Source organism: Taudactylus pleione, unplaced genomic scaffold (genome assembly GCF_031769625.1).
Source record: "Taudactylus pleione unplaced genomic scaffold, aTauple2 ptg000250l, whole genome shotgun sequence".
Lineage (NCBI taxonomy): Eukaryota > Metazoa > Chordata > Amphibia > Anura > Myobatrachidae > Taudactylus > Taudactylus pleione.
Window position 1 is genome coordinate 10,540,990 of NW_028284652.1, and position 27,590 is coordinate 10,568,579.

Below are 27,590 nucleotides of genomic sequence, written 5' to 3' on the forward strand. Positions count from 1 at the left end.
CTGTTAGAGCTGATTCAGCTGATACAATTGATGATTATTACTGATATTTGTGTCCTTCCTGCAACTAATCTCACTATCATTAGTAGGTTCAGTGTGTCCTGAATACCTTGTGTTTATCTGACCATTTATTGTTTGTGAGGACTTCACAGTTTCCAGATGTTGTCACAGAAATCCTACATCATGTGCAGCATCATTCACAGCTAAGAAATTGTGCAGTTATTTATGTTTCCAGATATAATATCGTATCCCATGTGTTGTTGAAGGTGACAGAGGTACACATTTTACAGGGAAGGTATTACAAGCAATATATATCAATATATGGGTTTATAAAAAAAGCAAAATTGAATGTGTAAACACTAACATTGAGTACATGTTAGATAAGGTGGGTATGGAGACTGCCATGAGTTGACTGGGGCCTTTTACCTCTAGTTTTGTATAGCATCCACACCACTCCAAAGCGATCACTTAACCTGTGCCTTATGAGCTATTTTTTTTTTTTTTTTGAAAGCTGCCTATCCTTATTGTAAGTCCAGCAACAGACTTGTCACTGTTATATGATTTAACTATGGACTATGTTATACAATTCTCACAGCATCTGAAGGAAAGCTTGTGAAGAGACTCCCAGAAGAACCTTATCATGGAGTCCAGTCTGGAGACTATGTAATGTTGAGAAATTTCTTATGTTCTGGTTGTCTCATAGATCGATGGCAAGGCCCATTCCAGGTTCTGCTAACAACCTCGATGTGGCTGAAAAGGACAATTGGATTCACAAAATCTCACTGCAAGAAGGTTGCGACCCGGCGGTGAGGTCAGTTAAAGCCAAAGAAGACGCAGATAAAGACATTGACTGTGATTTAAATCTAACGAACTTATTTGATGATGGGCCTGATCAAAGTCACAGTGCAGACCAAGATAAGGTTCACAGATTCGGGGACATTATTAGTAGTGTTCTGCGGGTTGTGAACAAAGAAAAGGAAAGATGGCTATTGGTGATCAAGTCTCTGTGTATCCATTGATTGGGAAAGTTATTTTTTTTCCATTTTAAATTTTTTATTTTTTATAGTGAATAGGAGCTGACAAGGAATGGTGACTGATGAGGACCGTGTGGAGAGTTATCCTAGGGGTACTGCCGGGGTCATATTGGTAGACTCCACTCCTATTTTAAAACTCATGATCATAAGGGATATGGTTTTAATCACATTAAGAATCATAAAAGACGCACACACTCATTTTGCTACTGATACTCCCAGGTATAGGTACGCATCAGAGGATGGTCAAAAGACCAAGGGAAAAAAATTCTTAAAATGGTTGAAAAGAAAATACATTAAAATAACAAAATACAGGTAAATAAGGTCTCATACTGGTACTACGTACAAGATACATCTGATGAAGTATCGGGAAAAAAAGAGCCATTACAGTAAGGCAAAGGTGTGAAGGGTTGCCTCACAATTCCAAGGTGTATATGTAAATACTGTGGTTTAAATTCAGAAAAGGGGTATACAATGGTGCAAAGACAGCATCTCTATACAAACTGACACTTCTTCCCTGGACACTTATCATGAGCTTATAGAAATAAGAATAAAGCTGATTGTTGGGTATGTAGTCATCATGTCATTCAGAGAATGTTGTGCTAATGTCTATTTCATTGCACTCAAATCAAACAACACTTCACTCACTATGTGGAACTCACACACCTGAACCTTATAGTGTCACAGGTTCCCTACGTTTAAAATTAACAAGGTATCCAAGGTATGATCAGGACAACATCATGTCTATTAACAGAATGGTACAGGAGCTGAAGGTATTTATTTGCGAACCAGTGTTTGTAACACAATTATACAAGGAGGATCTTACTGAATTAAACCTGTTTGGGGATCTTTTAGAAATTATTGAATACACAAAACCTAATAAAAAAATTATATGCAAGTGCATTAATAAACTGTGTAATAACAGAAGGAATGTTGGGGTACAATAAAACATACAGTCATCATATCGCAGAATGGAACAAGCAAGAAGAAAGCGTGGATGAAAAGGGTGCCCGTTGTAATGTTCCTTATAATGCTTTTCTAACACATTGTCTAATAAACCATGACACTACCACAGGGGTTAAATTATATGTGTTGGCATATAAATGGTTACCGGTGAATTCTTTTTAAATGGGTCTTATAAGAACATTGCTACCTGATGCAAAGGTAACACAACAGAAAATCTAAAAGAAACATATGAAATAATTACTGTGTAAGAATGGTAAATAGAAATACAAATGGTATATGGAAAAGTAAAAGCACCTCTTTACACTGTCCCAAAGTTATAAGGTTGGTTTAGGATGTGGTAACATAATAACATTTGGTACATAGGGAATTAATAAACAATATCGCAGACATTGTGGTAAGAGAGTTTCAAGCAATAAAACACTGAATTAAAATGTAGCACACACTACCTTACAGCTGTAACTTTGGATATTGTGTCACATTACAAACAGTATACGAGTTAAAGTGTTGTACATACATCACAAATTCTTCTGATGCAGAATAAATAAAATAAAGGTTAAATGAAGTTACTCGGGTTAAAAATGAATTTGCTGAATAAATAAACATGAAGGTGTGATTCCCGACAGTTGGTTCACCTGGTCGAACCCCAGTACCTAGTTTGCATGGGTTGGAACTTGGTCAAGCAATGTTATGCACGCAATGGAAAGACTAACATTTTTTGTCATGATGTTGTTGATTTTCTATATATTAGTGAAATGCTTCAAGAAGATGTTCCAATGCATTAAGAAGAAATCAGACAATGCGATCTATGAGAGATATGAACTTTTTTTGGAGTTATGACCCCTCAAATTTCATGAGGATGGAACTGATAACGCCAGAATATGTGACCGTTCATATTCCTTCAGCAATTCACAAATATATGCATGATTATGTCTTTCATTATTTTCATTGCAATTAAAAGTATATCAGTATATATATATTAGTTGTAAGTTGCAGAGGACCGTCACGTGTCGAATGGCCGCAGGCCTAGAGATGAGGTTTACCCTCTCTGTAAAGTAGGCAGGTGTGTGTCTGAAGCAACAGTTATTATTGGTTAATATTGTTTGATCTAAAAGGTATAAGTGTTATTACGGAAATAGGTATAAATCAGAACTGTAGAAAACTATTTCTTTACTAGCCAAGACAGAATCATGGGTTAGTTTAATACTAACAGACTAGAAGGCAGCATGTCTCAGATCTGTCTAAAGGGAGCTAATCAGAACAGCCTTGGCCTATAAGCGGTCACCAATATTTTGAGAACATAGAAAGGAGATTATAGGTTTTGTTATGATTAAAACATATTATCAGTGAAATGTTTAGTGCGCATGAATATTGAATTAATTAATTAATATTCGTCATTTTAGAATATGTCAGTAGCAAAGAGGAAAAAGTATAAAAGATTGATCAAAAAGGGGAGGGGTCGGTCAGTCGGGCTGAGCAGGAGAGATCGTAGGTCGTGAGAGTGGCGGGGCGCTGGGCTGTAAGTATAAACAGGGCTGACTGTCACCTTGTGCATCTCTGCTAGGCATTGCACATAGTCATTTTCTCACTGTTGCTGAACTTGTTGTTTTTTTATGTTGTAAGTCTGCTTTGACATTAATACCATAATACATGTATAATTCATTTGCTTTTTAAGTAAAACATTGTAATTTATTTTAAAGTTGGTATTGGTGTGAATTATTCCATTTCTTCTAATAATAAGTAAGGTTTAAAAACAATATCCAAAACACCTCGCGGTTATCAGGATATAGAGACATTAGAAGGTCAGGGGTACAAATGGCAGCACATATGTATATATTAGTGTGTTAGAGATACATGTGATGGGATATAGAGACATTAGAGGGTCAGGGGTACAAATGGCAGCACATGTGTATATATTAGTGTATTACGGATACATGTGATGGGATCTAGAGACATTAGAGGGTCAGGGGTACAAATGGTAGCACATATGTATATATTACTGTATTAGGGATACATGTGATGGGATATAGAGACATTACGGGGTCAGGGGTACATAGGGCAGCACATATGTATATATTAGTGTATTTGGGATACATGTGATGGGATATATAGACATTAGAGGGTCAGGGGTACAAATGGCAGCACATATGTATTTCTACATCAGGGTCCATAGGGCATCCACAGGATTCCTTGGGGTATAGGTGATGACGTCTGGCATCGGGCACCACAGAGTTAAGTTTCAGCCTCCCAGGATGCACTAGGGTCTCCCTCCTATACCCCGCCCCCGAGCCAAGGCATCTCAGTTTTGTTTGGTGCCCGGCCGGAGTCGGATGCACCTGTTAGAGGGGGGCTAAGAATAGCCCCTGAAGTTTCTTCAATGCAGCTGTGGCTGCACATCTGGAAGTACAGCATGGACAATCAGTGCTAACGTCCATGCTGTCTTCCCTACACCCCCGCCGGTACCAGAACGCCGGTACCGATCCGGGGATGCTGGTAAGCATCTGGGGTCACAGCTAGCGGTGACCCCAGATGTTTGGGACCATGGCCGGATCCAAGGGGGCAGCAGGTAATCAGCGAGGTCCCGCGGTGGGACCCTGCTGAAACATGGTCCAGAGTCCCCAGGCAGGGGGCTCCCTGGGGACTGGCTGCAGCGTGGAGCCAGGTACCTAACCTGCGCTTCCACTACCCCTCTGGGACAGTGGACCGCGGCTGAGCGGTAGTGCTGCGGCGTCCCAGGGGTTAATTGCATGCCAGGGGAGCGCGCCTTCCCTGTACACAGCCGGCGCCTCCCCCGCTGCACACAGCCCTCTCTGCACTGTGCTGACTGGCCCTGTGGCAGCGCTGCTCCCCCAGGCCGGCCTCCTCTATGCTCCTCGGTGGCCATCTTTACAAGACGCATGGTTAACACTGCTGGAAGGTTGGGAGCGGTGGAATCACGGTCTGGGTCCCCTGGTATACCTCTCCTCCGTTTGGTTCAGGTCTGTGTATGCAGCGCTGTGTCCTACCAGGCTCCGTGTCTGTGTAGTTGATTATCAGTGCTGTTAGTGCAGGAATTGATTTTCTTTGCATTGTATGTGACTTCTGCTAGCGCTGCTGCCTGTACTTTCATTTTCTACTGTCAGCCTTTTCACTGTCCCTGATCTTTTTCTGCTAAAGCCCTTCCGGTGCGGTGATTGCAGGGTGGTCTCACACTATACTACAAGTATCAGTGAGAGGGGTCACATACTTACCATCATTTCTGGAGTGACTTTCCTCTCCAGCCTAGGTGTACTACTTTTAAGGTACCAATAGCGGAGGGGGAGGGTAGCACGGAGGGGCTATGTCGGCAGTGTTATTTATTGGCGCGGCCAATTACTGTCACGGCTTACGACCCTCGTGGGCCAGTTAGCTCCGCAGCCTGCTTTCTCACAGATGGGTTTGTCCCAGCAGTCAGTGGTGTCGTCACCCATGCAGGGTTTCCCGAGACAATTGATGGTACCACACAGTCTCCCTATTTCCCCTCCCCAGGTTTCTCAGGAGCCTGAGTGGGTTAATTCTCTGACAAGTTCTGTACAGCATTTGACGGATGTGTTACAAGGGGAGTCTGTGTTGCGGCCACATAAGCGGTCGGTGGCGTCTCTGTCCTCTCCTTATGAGGATGACGACATGACGTCTGTTGATGGGGAGATTCTGGATCTTTCGGACCAGGAACCTCTCCGTACTAAAGAGTCGGATGCTAGGTCCAAGGTTTATATTCCTGGACTTATTCGGGCAGTCCGCACAGCTTTAGTGATTGAGGATGAAAAACCTCAAGATCTAAATATGCCTTTTTTAAGGATATTAAGGGTGACGCCACACTGTTTCCTCTTTCGGGCAAACGGTATCAGCCTCAGAGGCGTTTGGCGGTGGCTTATTCGTTTGCGGATAATTATTTTTCTAAGTGGGAATGCCCTCCACAGGTGGATTCTCATGTGACACGCCTAGTCCGAAGTGCCACATTGCCCATGCCCTCCATGTCTTCCTTGAAGGATGCTACGGACCGTAAGGTAGAGATCTGCCTAAAGTCCATTTATTCCCTTGCGGGGGGGCAGCTAGGCCAGCTATGGCCATTTGTTGGGTAGCCAGGGCTATGGAGTGCTGGGCTGAAAGTTTGGAGGCGTCTCTCGATTCCGACTGTTCGGCTGAACAGACCGAGTTGATAGGCAATCTCCGGGACTCGGCCACTTATATCAATGAGGCGGCCTTGGATATCAGTACACTGGCGTCTCGGATTTCTTCAGCGGCTGTAGCTGCTCGTCGCACCTTATGGTTGCGATCTTGGAAGGCGGACGCTGATTCCAAGAAGGGCTTGGAAGCTTTGCCTTTCAATGGAGAAGTCCTCTTTGGTCCAGATCTGGACAAAATCGTAGCCACGCTGGCGGCAGCCAAATCGGCATGTCTTCCGTCTGCTGCGGTTCCTTCTGGTTCAGGTACGTCGTCCTTTCGGCCTTACAGGGCCCAGGGTATGCCTAAGACGCAGTCTTTTCCCAGACAGGCTTGCCCCAAAAAATCGGCCAAGCCCCGGAAACAGGCCTGGAGTACCAGACATCCGGCCCCTAAGCCCGATGACAAGCCTGCGGCCTGACGGTCCGGGCCTCCCTTTGGGGGATTCCAAAGTGGGAGGCCGCCTGCTGCAGTTTGCCCAGTGTTTTTTCGGTTACCACGACAGAAACTTGGGTTCTCGAGGTGGTTTCTAACGGGTACGCCCTCTCCTTTCGGCACAGGCCACCGTCTCGATTCTTCACCACGGGTCTTCCATCAGACCGGAACAAAGCCATGGAACTGCGGAAGGTTTTGCACACTATGCTCCAGGCTGGAGTTATAGCGCCTGTTCCATTCTCCCAGAGGGGCCAGGGTTTCTATTTCAATCTGTTTTTGGTGCAGAAACCCAATGGGTCGTATCTTCCGATCCTCAACCTCAAAGCACTCAACAAGTCTTTGCGGGTGCCGAGGTTTTCGGATGGAGACCCTACAGTCCATCATTCTGGCGCTGGAACCTGGGGATTACATGGTGTCGTTGGACATACAGGACGCTTACCTGCATGTCCCTATTCTTTTGCGCCATCAGCAGTTCCTCAGGTTTGCAATCCGCAACGACCACTTTCAGTTCTGGGCGTTACCTATTGGGCTGGAGACAGCACCACGTGTATTCACCAAGGTGATGGCGGTCATGGCGGCTTCCCTGCGGCTGCAAGGAGTCCGCATGTTGCGTAATTGGACGACGTTCTGTTGGTGGCAGGATCTCCAGAGCTCCTTCTACGCCACTTGGACCTGACCATTGTACTACAACGGCACGGCTGGTTGATAAACTGGCAGAAGTCCACCCTGATCCTGTCTCAGAAGATTCTGCACCTCGGAGCCTTATTGGACTCCGGACAGCAAAGGATCTTTGTGACGGGGGAAAAGATCTCTGCCTTGCAGTTGAGGGTGCGCAGTTGTCTGCAGAATCGCCGTGTGTCTCTGCACTCAGCGATGAGGTTACTGGGCTCCATGGTGTCGGTCTTCGACATGGTGGAATATGCCCAGTTTCACTCCAGACCTCTGCAGCAATTGATCCTGTCCAAATGGAATGGACTGCCTCAGAGTCTAAAATCCCAGACGATGGTGCTCACTCCGGAGGTTCGCCTGTCCTTAGCCTGGTGGTTGCAGACAACCCATCTCAACAGGGGTTGTCCGTTCTGGGTGGCGAATTGGGTCCTGTTGACAACGGACGCCAGCCTTCGGGGCTGAGGAGCTGTCACGGGTCCACACTTGTTCCAGGCCAGATGGACTCAGGCGGAAAAGGAGCTTCCGATAAACATCTTGGAACTCCGCGCCGTTTTCAATGCTCTTCAGCAGGCACAGCGGGTTCTCCAAGGTCACCCCGTGCAGGTCCAGTCGGACAACGCCACCACCGTGGCCTACATAAATCAGCAAGGAGGTACCCGAAGTCGGGCGGCACTCGTAGAGGTGTCCCGCATCCTGGTCTGGGCGGAGCGCAATCTCCCGGCCATATCAGCAGTATTCATCCCGGGAGTTCTCAACTGGGAGGCGGACTTTCTCAGTCGCCAGGACGTTCATCCGGGGGAATGGTCTTTGCACCAGGACATCTTTCAACTTCTGGTGGACAGGTGGGGTCTTCCAGAGATCGACCTCATGGCGTCACGGCACAACAACAAGTTGACGGTGTACGGGTCTCACACAAGAGATGAAAGGGCGTCTCTGGTGGATGCTCTGTCCGTGGACGTTCCGGTTTGCTTATCTCTTTCCTCCGTTTTCCCTTCTTCCACGGGTAATCCGGAAATTCAAACAGGAAGGAGGGACTCTCCTGTTGATAGCTCCCGCGTGGCCCAGGTGGCACTGGTTCTCAGACCTTCAGGGTCTGTCCGTGGACAGTCCTCTGCGGTTGCCGCTACGACCGGACCTTCTGTCACAGGGTTCTTGTCTTCACCCGGACCTGACTCGGCTGTCTTTGACGGCGTGGCTGTTGAGATGGCCATGTTAAGGTCCAGGGGGTTTTCCAGCTCTGTAGTACGTACTATGCTAAGAGCTTGGAAGCCTTGGCATACGTTCTTCAAGTGGTGTCGACCGAGAGGTTATGCACCTCGGGAGTTCCGTCTGTCTAGAGTGTTGGCTTTTCTGCAGGCGGGACTAGACCATGGGCTTCGCCTTGCTTCTCTGAAGGTACAGGTGTCTGTCCTGTCCGTCTGGTTCCATCGTAGGATTGCGGCAATCCCTGATGTGCGCACCTTTATGCAAGGTGTTCTCCGAATTCAGCCACCTTTTGTTCCACCGGTGGCGCCTTGGGATTTAGCTGTGGTCCTGAGGGCTCTCCAGGGACCGCCGTTTGAACCACTGGGCTCAGTGGACCTTAAATGGCTGACAGCTAAAACAATTTTCCTTCTGGCCATAGCTTCAGCCAGACGTGTTTCTGACTTAGGGGCTCTCTCTTGTAGACCCCCTTTTCTGATTTTTCATAGGACCAGGGCGGTGCTGCGCACTCGTCCTTGTTTCCTTCCCAAAGTTGTTTCGAGTTTCCACATCAACGAGGAAATCGTTGTGACGGCTTTTAACTCACCTGACCTTTCTGTGGGTGAGGCCACTTTGGATGTTGTGCGGGCCTTAAGGATTTATGTTGACCGCACTTCTTCGTTTAGGAAGTCGGACGCCTTGTTTGTCCTCTATGGCTTCCGTAAAAAGGGTTGGCCTGCTTCAAAGCAGACTTTGGCAGGCTGGATTCGTATGGCCATTTCAGAAGCATATCTTCATGAAGGCCTTCCGGTTCCTTCCTCTGTGAGGGCTCATTCCACTAGGTCTGTGGGTCCTTCGTGGGCAGCTCGATGTGGTGCCTCGGCAGTCCAGATCTGCAAGGCTGCCACGTGGTCCTCTGTCCATACCTTTGTGAGGTATTATGCGTTTGACACCTTTGCCTCTCAGGATGCTTCCTTCGGGCGGCGGATTCTCCTTTCAGCACAGGAGCGTCCCCACCCTTGAAGGATACTGCTTTGGAACATCCCCAAGGTATCCTGTGGATACCCTATGGACCATGATGTTGAAAATATGAGATATGGTAAGAACTTACCTTTGTTATCTCTATTTCTACGAAGTCCATAGGGTTCCACAGGACTCCCGCCCTGTCGCACCTGTGCTGCAGATGGGCTTTGCTCTGGTCACCGGTTTTTCCGTCTCCCTCTGGTGAGAATGTGATTCTTGTGTGTGTCCAGATCTTTTTTCTCTCTCTTCCTTCTCCTCCGGCCTATGGCTTGGTACGTAACTGAGATGCCTTGGCTCGGGGGTGGGGTATAGGAGGGGGACCCTAGTGCATCCTGGGAGGCTGAAACTTAACTCTATGGTGCCCGGTGCCTGATGTCATCACCTATACCCCAAGGTATCCTGTGGAACCCTATGGACTTCGTAGAAATAGAGATAACAAAGGTAAGTTCTTACCATATCTCATATTATATTAGTGTTAGGGATACATGTGATGGGATATAGAGACATTAGAGTGTCAGGGGTACAAATGGCAGCATATATGTATATATTAGTGTATTAGGGATACATGTGATGGGATATAGAGACGTTAGAGGGTCAGGGGTACATAGGGCAGCTAATATGTATATATTAGTGTATTAGGGATACATGTGATGGGATATAGAGACATTAAAGGGTCAGGGGTACAAATGGCAGCACATATGTATATATTAGTGTATTAGGGATACATGTGATGGGATATAGAGACATTACGGGGTCAGGGGTACATAGGGCAGCACATATGTATATATTAGTGTTAGGGATACATGTGATGGGATATAGAGACATTAGAGGGTCAGGGGTACATAGGGCAGCACATATGTATATATTAGTGTATTTGGGATACATGTGATGGGATATAGAGACATTAGAAGGTCGGGTACATAGGACAGCTCATATGTATATATTAGTGTATTAGGGATACATGTGATGGGATATACAGTAGAGACATTAGAAGGTCAGGGGTACAAATGGCAACATATATGTATATATACTAGTGTATTAGGGATACATGTGATGAGATATAGAGACATTAGATGGTCAGGGGTACAAATGGCAGCACATATGTATATATTAGTGTTAGGGATACATGTGATGGGATATAGAGACAGTAGATGGTCAGGGGTACAAATGGCAGCACATATGTATAAGTGTATTAGGGATACATGTGATGGGATATAGAGACAGTAGATGGTCAGGGGTACAAATGGCAGCACATATGTATAAGTGTATTAGGGATACATGTGATGGGATATAGAGACATTACAGGGTCAGGGGTACAAATGGCAGCACATATGTATATATTAGTGTATTAGGGATACATGTGATGGGATTTAGAGACATTTAGAAGGTCAGGGGTACAAATGGCAGAACTTATGTATATATTAGTGTATAAGGGATACATGTGATGGGATATAGAGACATTAGAGGGTTGGGGTACATAGGGCAGCACATATGTATATATTAGTGTATTAGGGATACATGTGATGGGATATAGAGACATTACGGGGTCGGGTACATAAGGCAGCACATATGTATATATTAGTATTAGGGATACATGTGATGGGATATAGAGACATTAGAGGGTTGGGGTACATAGGGCAGCACATATTTATATATTAGTGTATTAGGGATACATGTGATGGGATATAGAGACATTAGAGGGTCAAGGGGACAACTGGCAGCACATATGTATATATTAATGTTAGGGATACATGTGATGGGATATAGAGACATTAGAGTGTCAGGGGGACAAATGGCAGCACATATGTATATAGTAGTGTATTAGGGATACATGTGATGGGATATAGAGACATTAGAGGGTCAGGGGTACATAGGGCAGCACATATGTATATATTAGTGTTAGGCAGTGGCGTATCTATAATAGGTGCAATGCCCCGGGTCCAGGGGGCCCCGCGACGCACACCCTGAACCCATATTAGTTTAAACTTTCCTGTCCGTGGTACCGCGTGTCGGGTGTCAGCACTGCGCAGAACACAGGAAAAAGGCCGCCGCCGCCAATTTCCGGTGTTCTGTGCATGTGAAGTAGACTCCGGGCACACTCTAGTGCCCGGAGTCTACTATTGCTCCGGTGGCTGGACAGCCGCATCAGTCGGCAGTCCAGGCCACCGGGGAGAGGAGTAGGGGTTCCCGCACAAGGAGTGCACACAGGCCCCCTCCTCTCTTAAGAGGCCCCTGGTATTAGGGATACATGTGATGGGATATAGAGACATTAAGAGTGTCAGGGGTACAAATGGCGGCATCAGTATGAAATACAGCCGGCCAACATGGCCGGTGGTTCGATTCCCGGCAGCGGCAGCCCGACAGATGAACAGATCCCGGCAGCAGCAGCCCGACAGTGCTGGAAATCCCGATCGTCCTCAGGTAAGTTATAACTAACCCAACCCCCCTAACCCTCCTTAGGGGTGCCTAACCCTAACCTCCCCCCCAAGTGCCTAACCCTAATGCCCCCCTGTAAGTGCCTAACCCCCCCCCTTCCCCGCTGCCTAAACCTAAGTCCCCCGGGAGGGTGCCTAACCCTAAGTCCCCCCGGGGGTGCCTAACCCTCCATCCCCCTAGCCTAACCCTAACCCTCCCGGGTGGTTGCCTAATCCTAAGTCCTCCCCGGGTGCGCCAAACCTAACCTCCCCCCCCCCCCCCACAGCTGTCATTTAACCCACGCCGGGATAAAGCGGACGGGAAGCGGGCTGTCGTGATCACGTCAGCTGATTTCCTAATTGCACCCCCAAATGGCAGCACATATGTATACATTATATTAGTGTTAGAGATACATGTGATGGGATATAGAGATATTAGAGGGTCAGGGGTACAAATGTCAGCACATATGTATATATTAGTGTTAGGGATACATGTGATGGGATATAGAGACATTAGAGTGTCAGGGGTACATATGGCAGCACATGTATATATTAGTGTCAGGGATACATGTGATGGGATATAGAGACATTAGAGGGTTGGGGTACATAGGGCAGCACATATGTATATATTAGTGTATTAGGGATACATGTGATGGGATATAGAGACATTACAGGATCAGGGGTATATAGGGCAGCACATATGTATACATTATATTAGTGTTAGAGATACATGTGATGGGATATAGAGACATTAGAGGGTCAGGGGTACAAATAGCAGCACATATGTATATATTAGTGTTAGGGATACATGTGATGGGATATGGAGACATTACAGGGTCAGGGGTACAAATGGTAGCACATATGTATATATTAGTGTATTAGGGATACATGTGATGGGATATAGAGACATTAGAGGGCCTGGGGTACAAATGGCAGCACATATGTATATATTAGTGTTAGGGATACATGTGATGGGATATAGAGACATTACAGGGTCAGGGGTACAAATGGCAGCACATATGTATATATTAGTGTATTAGGGATACATGTGATGGGATATAGAGACATTAGAGGGTCAGGAGTACAAATGGCAGCACATATGTATATATTAGTGTGTTAGGGATACATGTGATGGGATATAGAGACATTAGAGTGTCAGGGGTACAAATGGCAGCCCATATGTATATATTAGTGTATAAGGGATACAGAGAAATATAGAGCTGTTAAAGTGTTAGGAAGGACATCCTGAAGAAGCCGTTGGGTAATATCAGAAAGAGGAAAGAAAGAGTTTAAAACTTAACTTTAATTAAACTTGATAATAACAGTTTCAAAAGATACAGCAAAGTAATTTAAAAACATTTATCATATTGATTGTTGTAACTGACATGGGACCGTATTCAATTAGCAGCGAAAACTGACTTTTTTTTACCATTGTCGAAAACGGCTGTTTTTCAACAAAAAAAGGCAATATTTTCGCCAAATAACAGGCGAAAATGTAATTGGCGAAAAATAAAACTGGAGAGAAGTTTTCTCCATTCCAGACCAGGCGAAAAAAAATGGAAAATCCCTATTTTTATCATTAGGGGGGCTGTCCAATGGGTTCTGAAAGAAATAACCACATTCTTTGCAAAATATTGGGATTTTGCATTTTTTTTTAGCCTGGTCTGGGATAGAGAAAACTTTTCTCCTGTTTTTTTTTTGTCAATTGCGTTTTTGCCTGTTTGTTTGGCAAAAATATCGCCCTTTTTTTGGCAAAAAATGTCAGTTTTCGCCTATGGCAAAAAAAGTCCGTTTTCGCCACTAATTGAATACAGCCCTTAGTATGAAACAGTGTATAAGTGTATTCTGCATGCCAAGAGATATATATGAATACTGCTGATGTCTTATACTATTTGTGTTTTTCACAGTCTTAAGCTGGCCACACACTAGACCAACTTTCATCCAACCATCCAAATAGTTGATTGGTTGGAATGAAAATCTGGTAACGTATGGGAGTAAATGATAATCAGCAATTTGCTCCTAAATGCCAGAAAACAGATGAAAATGGTCGTTCAGACAATTTTGTTAAATGTTTGATCTAAACAATTTGTCCAAACAACAGTTTTTGTTAATTTTCCAGCATTTGGGAGCAAATGCTGTGTGACTCTAGCGCAGAGAGTCTTCTTATGTGCCTTTTTACCTTAAAATGTGTCTTATTCGCTAAGCAAATAGAACACACAAGCAGCTTATGCTGAATAAAATGATATGCGGCATTCCTGCATTCTGTGCGCGTCTGCGGTTATATCTGCATGCAAAATGCTACGTTACAGTGTCAGTGGCTGTTACCCTGTAACGTAGTATATCACATGCAGATATAACCGCAGTCACACACAGAATATAGGCATTTTACTCAGCATGAGCTGCTTGCGATCATTTCTTATTTTCTGCTTACCGCGTCTATGCGCACTCCAGTTTTCCAAACAATTCAGTTTTAATAGTCGAGTTGCGGCATTCGCAAGATAATTCTTGCCGATCTTTCCCACAGTAAGTGTAGGTGAGAATTGGGAAATCTCAGGGCCGTAACTAGAGTTTTTGGTGCCCTGTGCCAGAAAGAGTATTGGCGCCCCCTCCCCTATTTTTCAAATAGGGACATAAGATGCGCACCAGAAAAAGGGCCACAGCCTCATGGGGAAGGGCCAGGGAGGAGATAGGGGAGGCCAGGGGATGCTGGGGATAAATAGGGACATAAGACGCGCACCTGAAAAAGGGCCACAGCCTCATGGGGAAGAGATAGGGGAGGCCAGGGGATGCTGGGGATAAATAGGGACATAAGACACGCACCTGAAAAAGGGCCACAGCCTCATGGGGAAGGGCCAGGGAGGAGATAGGGGAGGCCAGGAGATGCTGGGGATAAATAGGGACATAAGACACGCACCTGAAAAAGGGCCACAGCCTCATGGGGAAGGGCCAGGGAGGAGATAGGGGAGGCCAGGAGATGCTGGGGATAAATAGGGACATAAGACGCGCACCTGAAAAAGGGCCATGGCCTCATGGGGAAGGGCCAGGGAAGAGGTAGGGGAGGCCAGGAGATGCTGGGGATAAATAGGGACATAAGACGTGCACCTGAAAAAGGGCCACAGCCTCATGGGAAAGGGCCAGGGAAGAGATAGGGGAGGCCAGGAGATGCTGGGGATAAATAGGGACATAAGACACGCACCTGAAAAAGGCCACAGCCTCATGGGGAAGGGCCAGGGAAGAGATAGGGGAGGCCAGGAGATGCTGGGGATAAATAGGGACATAAGACGCGCACCTGAAAAAGGGCCACAGCCTCATGGGAAAGGGCCAGGGAAGAGATAGGGGAGGCCAGGGGATGCTGGGGATAAATAGGGACATAAGACACGCACCTGAAAAAGGGCCACAGCCTCATGGGGAAGGGCCAGGGAAGAGATAGGGGAGGCCAGGAGATGCTGGGGATAAAGGAAGAAGAAGCTACAAGTGAGAATGATAATAAACAGGAAATTGTCAGGCCCAAACAGAGCCCCCTGCCCTGCGGTGCCCTGTGCCACGGCACTGGTCGCACCACCCTAGTTATGGCCCTGGGAAATCTGCCTGTACTCCCCAAAAAGGCAAAGTGATATAGGATAAAAGTATATTAGTGTATTATTATTAAAAAGTTTTGGTGGTATAAGTATTTATTCGCACGATAAGCCATTCACGGCTATATGAATTCCCCCACATAGTGGTTTATTATAAAAAGCCTATTTATGGTCACTATTGTGGTGATTGTTAGAGTTATATGTCTGCCCTTCTGTTAGTTATAGTGGTCTCAGCATACCTAATTGCTTTACTGCAGTAATAGGCAATGCAAAGCAAATCTTCTGTGTCAATAATCGGTCGTCCTGATTTCAGGAACCTGTCTGTTTTCAGTCATTGAGATATATTTACTTTCAATAAACTGAACTAGACAAACACTAGTGATAATAATATATACCAGCGCTGGCTGTATGGAGTATTAAAAAAATACTATATAATATATAAAATATAAATGCAGGATGGTTGGTTAAAAGGATAATGGATCACATTTAATAAATCACAATTACTAATATTCATACAATAAAATCATCAATGTGCACAATACAGGTTGAGTCTCCCATATCCAAATATTCCGAAATACGGAATATTCCGAAATACGGAATATTTTTAGCATGACTGAGAAAGTGAAACCTTTGCTTTCTGATGGTTTAATGTAAACAAACTTTGTTTAAAGCACAAATTATTAAAAATAGTGTATAAAATAACCTTCAGGCTGTGTATATAAGGTGTATATGAAACATAAATGAATTTCATGTATTTACACAAGCTTTTTTTGATGCACAAAATTATAGAAAATATAGAATAAAATGACCTTCAGGCTATGTGTATAAGATGTATATAACACATAAATGCATTCTGTGTGTATATTGGGGTCCCATTCTCAAGATATTTCATTATTTTATGCAAATATTCCAAAATACGTAATATTCTGTTATCCAAAATACTAATGGGGGATTACTACTGGGGGAACTACTATAGGGGGCATTACTAATGGGGGCACTACTAATGGGGGCACTACTAATGGCGTTACTACTGTGGGCACTACTATAGGGAGCATTACTAATAGGGGCACTACTATAGGGGGCATTACTACTGGGGGCACTACTATAGGGGGAATTACTAATAGAGGCACTACTATAGGGGGCATTACTGCTGGGGGCACTACTAATGGGGGTCACCACTACTGGGGCCATTGTGTAAGGGGCACCACTGCTGTGGGCATTGTATAAGGGGAACTACTACTGTGAGCATTGTATTAGGGGCACTACTACTGTGGGCCTTGTGTATAAGGGACACTAATTTGGGCATTGCGTAAAAGGGCTCCCACTGTGTGTCATAACATGAATAAGGGACTACTGTGTGGTGTAATTTGAATTGGGGATAATGTATTATAGAGGTATATACTGTGTGTGGCACAATGTATTATACAGGGCATTACTGCATGTGGCATAATGTGTTATACAGGTTATTACTGCATATAGCATAATGTGTTATACAGGTCATTACTGCATGTGGAATAATGTGTTATAAAGGGCATTACTGCGTGTGGCATAATGTGTTATAAAGGGCATTACTGTGTGTGGCATAATGTGTAATAAAGGGCATTACTGCGTGTGGCATAATGTGTTATAATGGCCATTACTGTGTAAGAAATACTGTGTAAGGTGCTTTACTGTGCATGGCAATTATTCGCCATAAGGGGAGAGCTTGGGGGAAGCCCAGCACCTTCATAAGTGCTGGGCACGCCCCTCAGTGTGATGAATTGGGGGTGTTCTGCAATGATGTTATACCACATGACCAGGCGCTGTTGTGAATACGATAGAGTTCAGTCTGCTCCGAGAGTGATCATAGGGGAGCTGATTGAAGAGGGTCCTGATGACGCAGTGAGTCATGTGTACATTGGGGGTCACATGGTATAGGAGCGGATGGAATGTGGTTACCTTGGTGACGCGGTGCCTCTGGGCATCTGTCCCCACTCACTTACGCGCTTACAAGCCTGTGAGGAGAAACACGTGGGGGGTGGCTGAGACGCCGCATCAGTTTTTGACTGCCGAATTGTGATTGATAACAATCCTTGATTACATCTTTAAATCGAGTCACATGATACTTACTATGTCATGTGATTAAAATAAATCACCTAATGATCAGCATCACGTTGTCTTGACTACCAGAACAATATCAAATAGGGGCCCTGATTCAGAGCCGGACACTCTAACAGAGCGCTCGCTCTGAATCAGGGCCGGGCTTTTTTTTTTTTTTTAAACGGCGTCCTGGCTTCTCGCATAGCTGTGGGTGACCACCCACAGCTATAGTGAGCGGCCAGGAAGATGGTCGCGATAGTCAAGACCATCGCGACCATCGGGTTTGCGACGAGACCCTTGTGGTAGGGTTTCGTGGTCGCAAGCCCCAGAGAGATTTCGGCTCTAACAGAGCCGAAATCTCTCCCACTGACATCACTCGTGATGTCAGTGGGGCCGCCCCCAAACGGAGGCGTTCACATGGGAACACCTCCGTTTGGGCAGCCACTCCCCCGGCCCGCCCACCAAAGGGGGCGAGCTGTCACTCAACATCGACAGCTCGCCCCCTTTGTTGCGAGACCCGGAGCGACGGAGTGCCCGTCGCTATCCGGGTCTCGCACATACGCACAACGGAGCCGGCTCACCATCGACCCAGTTGCGACCGCACAGCGCTTGTGACCGGGTCTGAATCAGGCCCAGAGTCTGTTCCAGCATATCCAGAACTATATCATGTGACCATATTGAACCAATTAAATAAGATCTTAAGTGATATAACGAGTCATATGATCTACAATGGTCACATCTCGGGCCAAATGTAATAGGGTGGGAGTTAAAAAAATGTTAGAGTTTACCAGTAAAATCTCCCACTATTACATTGGTCTTGTTGTATTTTTAAAATGGGAAAACATCTGGATAAGAGTTTATATCATGAGGGTTTTTATATTGTAAAATCATCCGAGTTTGCATGTTCTCGGGCTCTGTTACATTGGCAGAGTTTAAACAGTGTGAGAGTTTTTTCTCACATTTTCTACACTGTCACCCTATTACATTTGGCCCCTCCACTTCTAAAAATCCGCACTTTAGTAATTATACCCCTAATTGTACAATGGGACTGAGAAGTGCACCCAGCTTGATCTCATTCGCGACGGGACCCAGCGAGGGATCCGGCATCGGCAAGTGCATACACACTTGCAGATGCTGAGAGCGCCAGCGGGGCCATGCTGCATGCAGGTCCTATGGACGATGACGCTGACTATGCTCGGGAGGGCGTATCATCAGCGACATAGTGGGTACACACTGCTCAATGTGGACGATATGTGGCTCAGACGACATATTGTCTAGTGTGTACCCGGCTTTAGACCCTGACAATAAATCTAAAATAACTGACCCTGAAAAAGAAGGCATATGTGATCTATTGTTTTATTGTCAATTTTACAATTTTCATAAATAGTAATATATATATATATATATATATATATTTATATATGTACAATTGATTCTATTGTGTCATTTTTATTTATTTTTTTGTAAATCTATTAATAGCACATATATAGTGGCACCTAAACTTTTTATCGAATAGCAAATATATTTATTACTACTTTATTACCATGCTCTCCCTGACCACTCCAGTCCCATTATACTTACTTATTACCCCCTCCCCTGTCAGGCGCAGATTAAGAGAGGTGGGAAACCACTACTTCAGTTCCTAGGTATGTGCAGCCTCCATGCAGCCCCCTCCTCGCCAGTACACTGTGCATGTGTTGATCTCTTGGAGAATAGCACTGGTGCCATTTTCACTGTGATTTCAGTGATGTAGGCAAGTATCATCCAGGGGCTCCTGTGCACCGCATACCCTGCTCCCATCATAGATATGCCCCATGCCCCCATTCCTGGTCTTCTCTGTCACATTGCTGCAGTGTGTGCATGCAGGTTACACGTAATGTGCATGGCGTGTGCAGTGAGAGGTGGGGCATGCACTGTGCATGTTAGGTGTGATGTGCACATGTGTGCTGCAGCTGTGATCAGGTCATCACACAAGCATTATGGCCTCATTTTTATCCACGTCCAATTTTATAATAATAGACAAATGTATTTTTTGGCAAATGTCTAGGGTACAAAAAATGCAAATGGGGGACCCAGGTGACTAATGATTGAGAACCACTGACCTACAGAGAGTTTTCTATTATGGCACAGCTAAAACTACCATAATGGGGCAATAATCAAATATTTGCAGAATGATCAGATGGTTTCTGATTAGGATAAATGACAGTTACAGATGTGACCTATTATTATACACAGACTAATGTATCTGTGCATATGCATAGGATACAATACATGCCCATAATAGCCCCTCATAACAAATTAACAAATTGAAAATAATAAAACTTACTTTTCCGAAGCTGCCCCGGCCCAGCTCACGGTGGATAGTGAACCGGTCGATGACATCACCGGGGCAGGCTGCCGAGACGCTGCTTGGTCCTTGTGGAGTAAAATAAGGAAATATTATTAATTTGCTGTGTAACAAGATGCATTATAAGGCCGCAGCAATGATGATATTGGCTATTACTGAAGTGGGCTAATTGGGGCCAGTATATAAAATGCATTATAGCTGAAGACACCTTTAGTTACCAGGATACAGCAGGCCTCATTGTATAGTAACCTCACATTATAATGCACACAATGGCCCTCATTCAGAGCCGTACGCTCTGAGCAGAGCGCACGCTCTGAATGAGGGCCGGGCTCCATTTTCATGGAGCGTCCTCCTGGACGCTCGTATAGCTGTGGGTCACCACCCACAGGCTATACGAGCGTGCATTGTGATGGTCGCGATGGTCGAGACCATCGCGACCATCGAATTTGCGAGCCGGAGCCTGCGGTTGAGGTTTTCAACCGCAAGCTCCGGAGTGATTTTGGCTCTATCAGAGCCAATATCACTCCCACTGACATCACTAGTGATGTCAGTGGGCCGGCTTCTGACGGGAGGCATTCCCGTGGGAACGCCCCCATCAGGGAGGCACGCCCCCGGCACGCCCACCAAAGGGGGCGTGCTGTCAATCAACATTGACAGCACGCCCCCTTTGATCGGACACAACGAGCGAAGGACTTTCCTTCGCTCGTCGTGTCTGGCGCATGCGCACGACGGAGCTCCCTCCGTCGTGCGCATGCTCAGTCCATAACATCGACCCACTTGCGAGCGGACAGCCGCTCGCAAGTGGGTCTGAATCAGGCCCAATGTTCCCAGTTATCTCTTTATAATCTGTATTCACCTATTCATTATTACATCTTCCCGTTGCCTAGGTATGTACATATACATTGTCTCATTTCATTTACTCACCCATCAAATCATTAAACTACTCCCTCTGCATATAAATCACTTAGCTGTTTTTTTAAATAATTAACCTTTCTTAATAAATGTAATACATGATATATATATTTCAAAAATAGTACTAATTACTATATTATAGACTTCACCATCTTTTCTAGTTTGTTTTAGGTAAATTTACAGTTAAGGACATAATTGCAGCATGTAAAGGAAAGAACAGCTTACAATCATGTGTTAGTGTATAATACACTATAACATTTTTATAAGCTACTGAAATATCCATTAAAATGTCTGAAATTGTTTCATCTCATGTGTCACTTTCCTTGTATACTTTTTCTATATCACCATTTGAGTCGTTCATATAAAAAAAATCTTCCATTAGATCAAACATAGTAAAATATATAAAGTTGTAACCCGCCCCCTGCCTTGTCCAACCCCATTTCCTTCTTATCCACTCCCCCCTCTACTGCTCTGTCCCACCTTTCTCCCACTCCATACCACATCTCCATCCTCCATATTTACCCTGTTCCCGGCAGCATGACAGGTCCTCCTCTTCTCTGGCACTAGGTCTGTCCCATCTCCCTAGCAGTGGGAGCCGTTGGTTGCAGGCACCTACACTCACTGCGTTTGCATGTCAGAGATTGGGATGGCCATCCGTGGGATGGCCATGGCCATCTATGGTTATCATCGATGGTCCCATCAGTGATTTCCATCAATGGCACACAAACCATCTATGGTGAACCATCGATAGTTTGCAAACCCTCGGGGCTAAACTCTGTGCTGTAAACAGTAAAAAAAAAAAAAAAATTGACAATCTATTCTCCCTAATTTATTGACATCACACCAACTTGGATTCGTAAAGGGTCGACACTCGGTCAAGGGTATTCGGTCAGCAATAGCGGCTAACGTTGTTTCTTCCCAAGATGTATCCTCCTCCAATTTATTGCTAAGTCTTGATACACACAAGGCTTTTGACACCATTCTTTGGCCCCATTTATTTCCAATTTTGTCACGTAGAGCCTTTGGAAAAGACTTTATTAACTTAATACATTACTTCTATAACTCTCCACAGACAATGGTTGATCAATGGTTTACTGGGAGGTGTGATGAGATTACATAGAGGCACTAGACAGGGATGTCCAATGTCCCCTCTTCTTTTTAATTTATCATTGGACCCCCTACTTCGTCTAATTCAGCAGGATTCTTCTGTTAGAGGCATTAAGATAGGCACTAATGAACTTAAGGTGACGGCATTTGCAGACAATGTACTCCTGTATTTTTCTCAACCCAAAACTTCTATAACTTATCTGTTATCTTTGCTTAAAGAATTTGGAGATATTTCTGGACTCCGGGTAAATTCGGAAAAATCTATAGCTTTATATCTGCGGCCTGGGTTTATTCGCCCACATTGGCATGCTAATGTACCCTTTACCTGGGCGAAGGGGTGTTTTACATACCTGGGAGTTCAGATAACTAAAAATCCCTCATCCCTGTATTATACCAATATATCAAGGGCTATTAAAACTTTGCTTGGGGTTCTAAGTGGTTGGGGGCATCTTCGGCTCTCTTACCTAGGGAGGGCTAGCTTGCTTAAAATGATAGCGATTCCCCGATTGATCTACTTGTTCCAATCCTTACCATTACTACTGTCTCAAGAAGGCATTAAAAAACTCAACACATCATTTGTTAGGTTCATCTGGAACAATAAGCGAAGTAGAATTGGCCTGGTTCGGCTCCAACAATGCAAATACAACGGGGGAATTAATTTCCCAAATATTGTTCATTATAACCATTCTGCTTTATTACGCCATTTACGAGATTGGTTGAATGGCACATCTATTTATACTGACCTAGCTCTGGAAGATAATTTTTTAAAAGATTATAATCTAACCTAATTTTTACACCTTCATGACTGTGAAGTTACCTTGGATCAAAAAGCTAACCCTCTTCTATGGACCACACGCAGGATGTGGCACATACTAAGGCATAAGCAGGGATTGAATGCCCACAAAACTCTGTCTCCCTACATCGAAACCCAGAATTTCAGCTCGGTAGTGCTACATTCCCTTTCTCAATGTGGGCTGCCCGGGGTATTCAGTCTGTACGATGTCTGGTGGATTCTGATCTTAGAGGTCCTCTCGCGTTCCATAGGGCGGTAGAGAAATTTTAGTTTTTATCCTGTTTTCCCTTTGCTTATTACCAAGTACAACACTATATAAAGCAAGTCACTAAATATTTTTCAGAAAAAGATTGGGTCAACAATTTAGATGCATTACTATCAGTCCCCCTACCTTCATGTAAAGCGATATCCCACCATTACTTATTTTTGAGAGATAGCTTAGATTACAACACTCTACAAACTGGTTTGCCCTTATGGATACACCAATTCCCCCAACTCACACCTGATGTTCTGCTCAAGAATTTATATGACTCCTGTCGAACTATCTCTGCTAGCTCTTATCAAGAATTATTTCTAAATGTCTACCACAGAACATATATTAGCCCACATCGTAGCTTCCTGATGGGATCCTCGACCTCACACTCATGTCGCCGCTGTGGGGAGGACAACGCAGTTTTTTTTCATTGTCTGTGGTCTTGCCCCCTGGTCAGAATATTTTGGCTGAGAGTTCGCAAATATACTATGGATAATTTAGTCAATTTTGTGCCATTCGATCCCTTATGGGCAGTATTGGGTATTTTCCCCCAAGATCAACATATAACAAAAGGTTGTCACAGACTGCTACTGGCGGTTAGCGCGGCCTCTAAGAAAACCATTTTACAGGTGTGGAATCAGCCAGGTACACCCCCCTTTTCACTATTTAAAGAGAAGTTATTTTATTTGTTCCAAATGGATTGGGTGGAGGCTTCTTTGGACAAAGAGTCTAGGGTATAAAAATGTTTGGAAATATGGGAGAGCTATATTTCTACACTCCCAATAACCACTCAACAACTTCTTACTAAATGTTTTTCTTCTTCTTCGTGGTACCTTTTACGTGTGCTTGACAATGATCCTCCAGTGGCTCCATAGTGATATCCCACACGATGCACCCTTCACCTATATTATCTACATTATCTATAACAATTTTATTTTCAATACAATGTTATCTTTATATAGTATAGTATATGTCCTGATATTTTGCTTATATCAAATTGAAATTGTCAATTTGTATCCACAAATTTGTTTTTTTTTTTTTACTCAATGCTGTATTGAATTGTTTGTCTATATGTCTCTGATTCAATAAAAAGAATTAAAAAAAAAAAAATGGCTCCCATTCATCCATCTGTGGCAGAGAACCTTTGAGTCTCTGCCATCAACAGCAAAACTAGTTGACATTGGCCAGCCACCATCAATGTTTTTTTTTAAACATTGATGCTCAATGGCCATCTCTAGTCAGAGATGGGACAGACATTACACAATTATTATCTAGATTATATTATCTAGATAATAGTAATAATTCTAGTAATAATATCTGACAGCTGGAGACATGTTGGCTGACTAGATGAGCTGCTCGGTTAGATGCAATGAGGGAGATGCAGGAGATGATTTGATGAGTACTTTATGCAAAATAAAAGCTGCATTAATTTTCCAAATGTAACTATAAAATGACATTTGGATCTGAGTGACTGCTATAGGTTACAGCACATTTATGTTGTGTACTTGACTTCATACATGTTTCCTTACTTGTTGAATGTACTATTTTAATAAGTTTTTTCTTTTTAAATTTCAGTGGGAGATTTATGAAAGCATGGAGAGGGATAAAATACCAACCAATCAGCTGTTACCTGTCACTGTACAGGCTGTGTTTGAAAAATAACAGGAGCTGATTGGCTAGTACTGTATTTCTCTCCATTTTATCTCTCCAAGCTTTGATAAATCCCCCCCTGAATCTCTCTGCTTAATCTTTCTCTTGCCGTTGATAAATCTCCCCCTAAGAGGGATATTCATGAAAGCTTTGAGAGAGAAAAAATCATTCAATCATTTTTAAACACAGCCTGTTCAATGACAGTTAGGAGCTGATTGGTTGTTACTTATCTCTCTCCAATCTTTCATGAATATCCCCCTTAGTACTTTAATAACTGTATTACATCACCCATAGTACTTGAAACTTGAAGAAATCCCCTCAATATTGCTTATATCATAACATGTTAATATACAACCTTGGCAAAGTAACACTAAATGTAACAGACATGTTGCTAAATTTTGAATCCAACTGAAGTGCAGGAGATCTACAGCTGCCCTATACTGAGACACTTTTGGCCTGATGAAACCACCTTCCCCTCTCTACCTGATCTTGGCTGGTCACACTCTGATGACTCCATCTTGCTCTCATCCCTCTTCTTCTTCTTCTTTAAATCTGAACTGGACGAGTCGTCGGTCCATCTTCTTCTATTCCGTTGTTTCCTCTTCTTGCCACGACCAGCCTTAGGATTTGTTGTCTTCTTGGGCTCACTCGGCTTCCTCTTCAGAGCCCGTCTTCCTGCCATCTTCTCACTCACTTGCGCTTTTCCTCCAGCAGCTTCCATGTCCAGTAGTAGGATGAGCTCAGTCTTCCAACTGCCGTTCTCCACTTTGAAAGTTAACAGCCGCGTTACCCTGACTACAGGTGTGTGATGCCAGCGCACGGGCATCATGTGATCTCACCAGTCTTCCCCATATACACTATAATGTATTTATTATGGGAGAGGGTCTGTATTTTAGAAAGTAGAATAATTTGTAGATTGTCTTGTAATTTTACTAATTGTATAATAGATTGAGCCCATCTGATATACAATTACTTATGTCACTGTAAATTGGGAGTGGTGCCTATGTTCATTTTCCTATGTTTTTATTACTGGATATCACTTCTCCTCCTGAATCAGCATCATTTCCCTAGAGAAAAGCAAATCATCCCCCCTCTGTCCTCTGATACCCTAACATGTTGCAGCTTCTCCAGAGTGTCCCCTCACCATGGGTATCATTTACTAGCCAGGTAATCTGGTGAATGACTGTGAGACTGCACGGTAACATGACATAGGCTCCCATGGCCAAACACAAATAATATGCCCCACAATGGAAGGATCACACATTGAGGTCTGACTGCAGAGCTAGAAATTTACATTGCAAAGAAACAAATGTACATGTTCTTCTAGTATGTGAGAGTATTATTCTATGTAAGGGATGAAGGTGCCCATTCATCAGCCGGATCTGGGCCTGTGTGCTCCATCACATGGCTCTCCCTATGTGCTGCTCTCAAGGCATTTGGATTAGGCCTAATATTATACAGATTAGAGCCCTGTATAAACTACCCCTGTTAGTGCTCACATATGTTTTGTATCTTAGTTAAATATTTTTTGTACTAAAAATCCTCTCACTCACCAGTCTCCAATATACCTTGTACGTTTTTCATCTTTATTAAATCAACTGTTTCTTCTGCTTTTATTATAATGACAAAAAAACATTTATACTGGTGCATTACACAGTACCCCTAGGAAGAAGCCCTTTACCCCCCATGTTCTGTCCTCCTCATACATACCAGCCTCTACTCCTTCCAAACAGCGGCATTGTACTAGGGGGGATCAGCCGGTGCTCCTCTCTTTATGGGTATGTGGACTGTATGCACAGTGATGCTTATTAGGCCTGTATACTGCTATGCTCTGTATTGTGTTGAATTGTAAGTCTTCTGCGCTTTATATCTTGTGATGTCTGAGCTGTGTCTGGTAATTACACGTGTAAGGTGCTGTGTGTCACTTGTGGCGCCATATAAATAATGGGTAGTAATAATAATTTGTATTAGTACACATTAGTAGATGAGCCCTATTTAGTTAGTGCTGATATTACTTCCCCCTGCACGACAGATTACCTCTATGTGATATAGGTGACGTTCTGTGAAGAAGTTTCTCACCATGGGCCTGATTCTGAGTCACACACAATCCACACACAATACTGATGATTATGTAGGTCACCTTTTATTGCATCTGCATTTGTGACGGTTTATACAATGGGTAATATTATTTAGTTATTACCAGGTATTTATATAGCGCACACATACCCCGCAGCGCTTAACAGAGAATATTTGGCCATTTTCACATCAGTACCTGCCCCAATGTAGCTTACAATCGATATTCCCTACCACATGTACACGCATATACTTACACACTAGGGTGTGGGAGGAAACCCGAGTACCGAGAGGAGACCCACATAGGGCCCAATTCAATAGCTACGGGAGCTCCCTCCCGCGACTATTCATCACCGCACTGAATTGAATTCGGCCCATAGTTAGGGCCTTAGTGGGAATTGAACCCACGACCTCAGTGCCTCAGTGCTGTGAGGCAGTAATGCTAACCATTACACCATCTGTGCTGCCCAAATAGAATACAAGTGCAACCAAAAAATATAAATCTCATGGATGTAATGGGAGTGTCGCGGACACTGCGTCCACAGACGCAGCCATAGTAGGCCAGAGTCTGATGGAGGAACTGTACCTGCCATACTATGATCCTCCTTTCCTTCCTTCTTTCCATCTCTTCTTAAGTGTGCAACTGCTCCCACCCCACTGTCAGTATATTTTCTGCTTTATATAGAAATACAGGATATAATTGTAAGATACAGGTTAAATGAAAAGTGATACGTTTTGTAATGCAAATCCAGGTTTCTTGAATGCTCTTAAGCCTGTAGGGACCCAGACTATTTTCATGTAATTCTCTTGGTCCATAAATCCCACTATGTTTTTGTCTCTTCTAAAGGCGCACATCCACATGCCGATAATACTGAGCGATTGCACGATTACGACATCATAATCGT

General features: G+C 44.2%; 1 protein-coding gene across 1 annotated transcript in view; it reads right to left on the reverse strand.

The window, feature by feature from the left end:
- LOC148515406 (protein kinase C delta type-like) overlaps window positions 1-25,438 on the reverse strand; it is a 47,444-nt gene extending 22,006 nt beyond the window's left edge. The window contains exons 1-2 of the mRNA XM_088480120.1: window positions 25,096-25,438; window positions 19,877-19,965 (exon numbers count right to left, since the gene is read on the reverse strand). Of these exons, the coding sequence (XP_088336246.1) occupies window positions 19,877-19,965; window positions 25,096-25,438 (432 nt within the window). The remainder of the gene's footprint in view (window positions 1-19,876; window positions 19,966-25,095) is intronic.
- Between the last annotated feature and the right edge of the window lie 2,152 nt (window positions 25,439-27,590).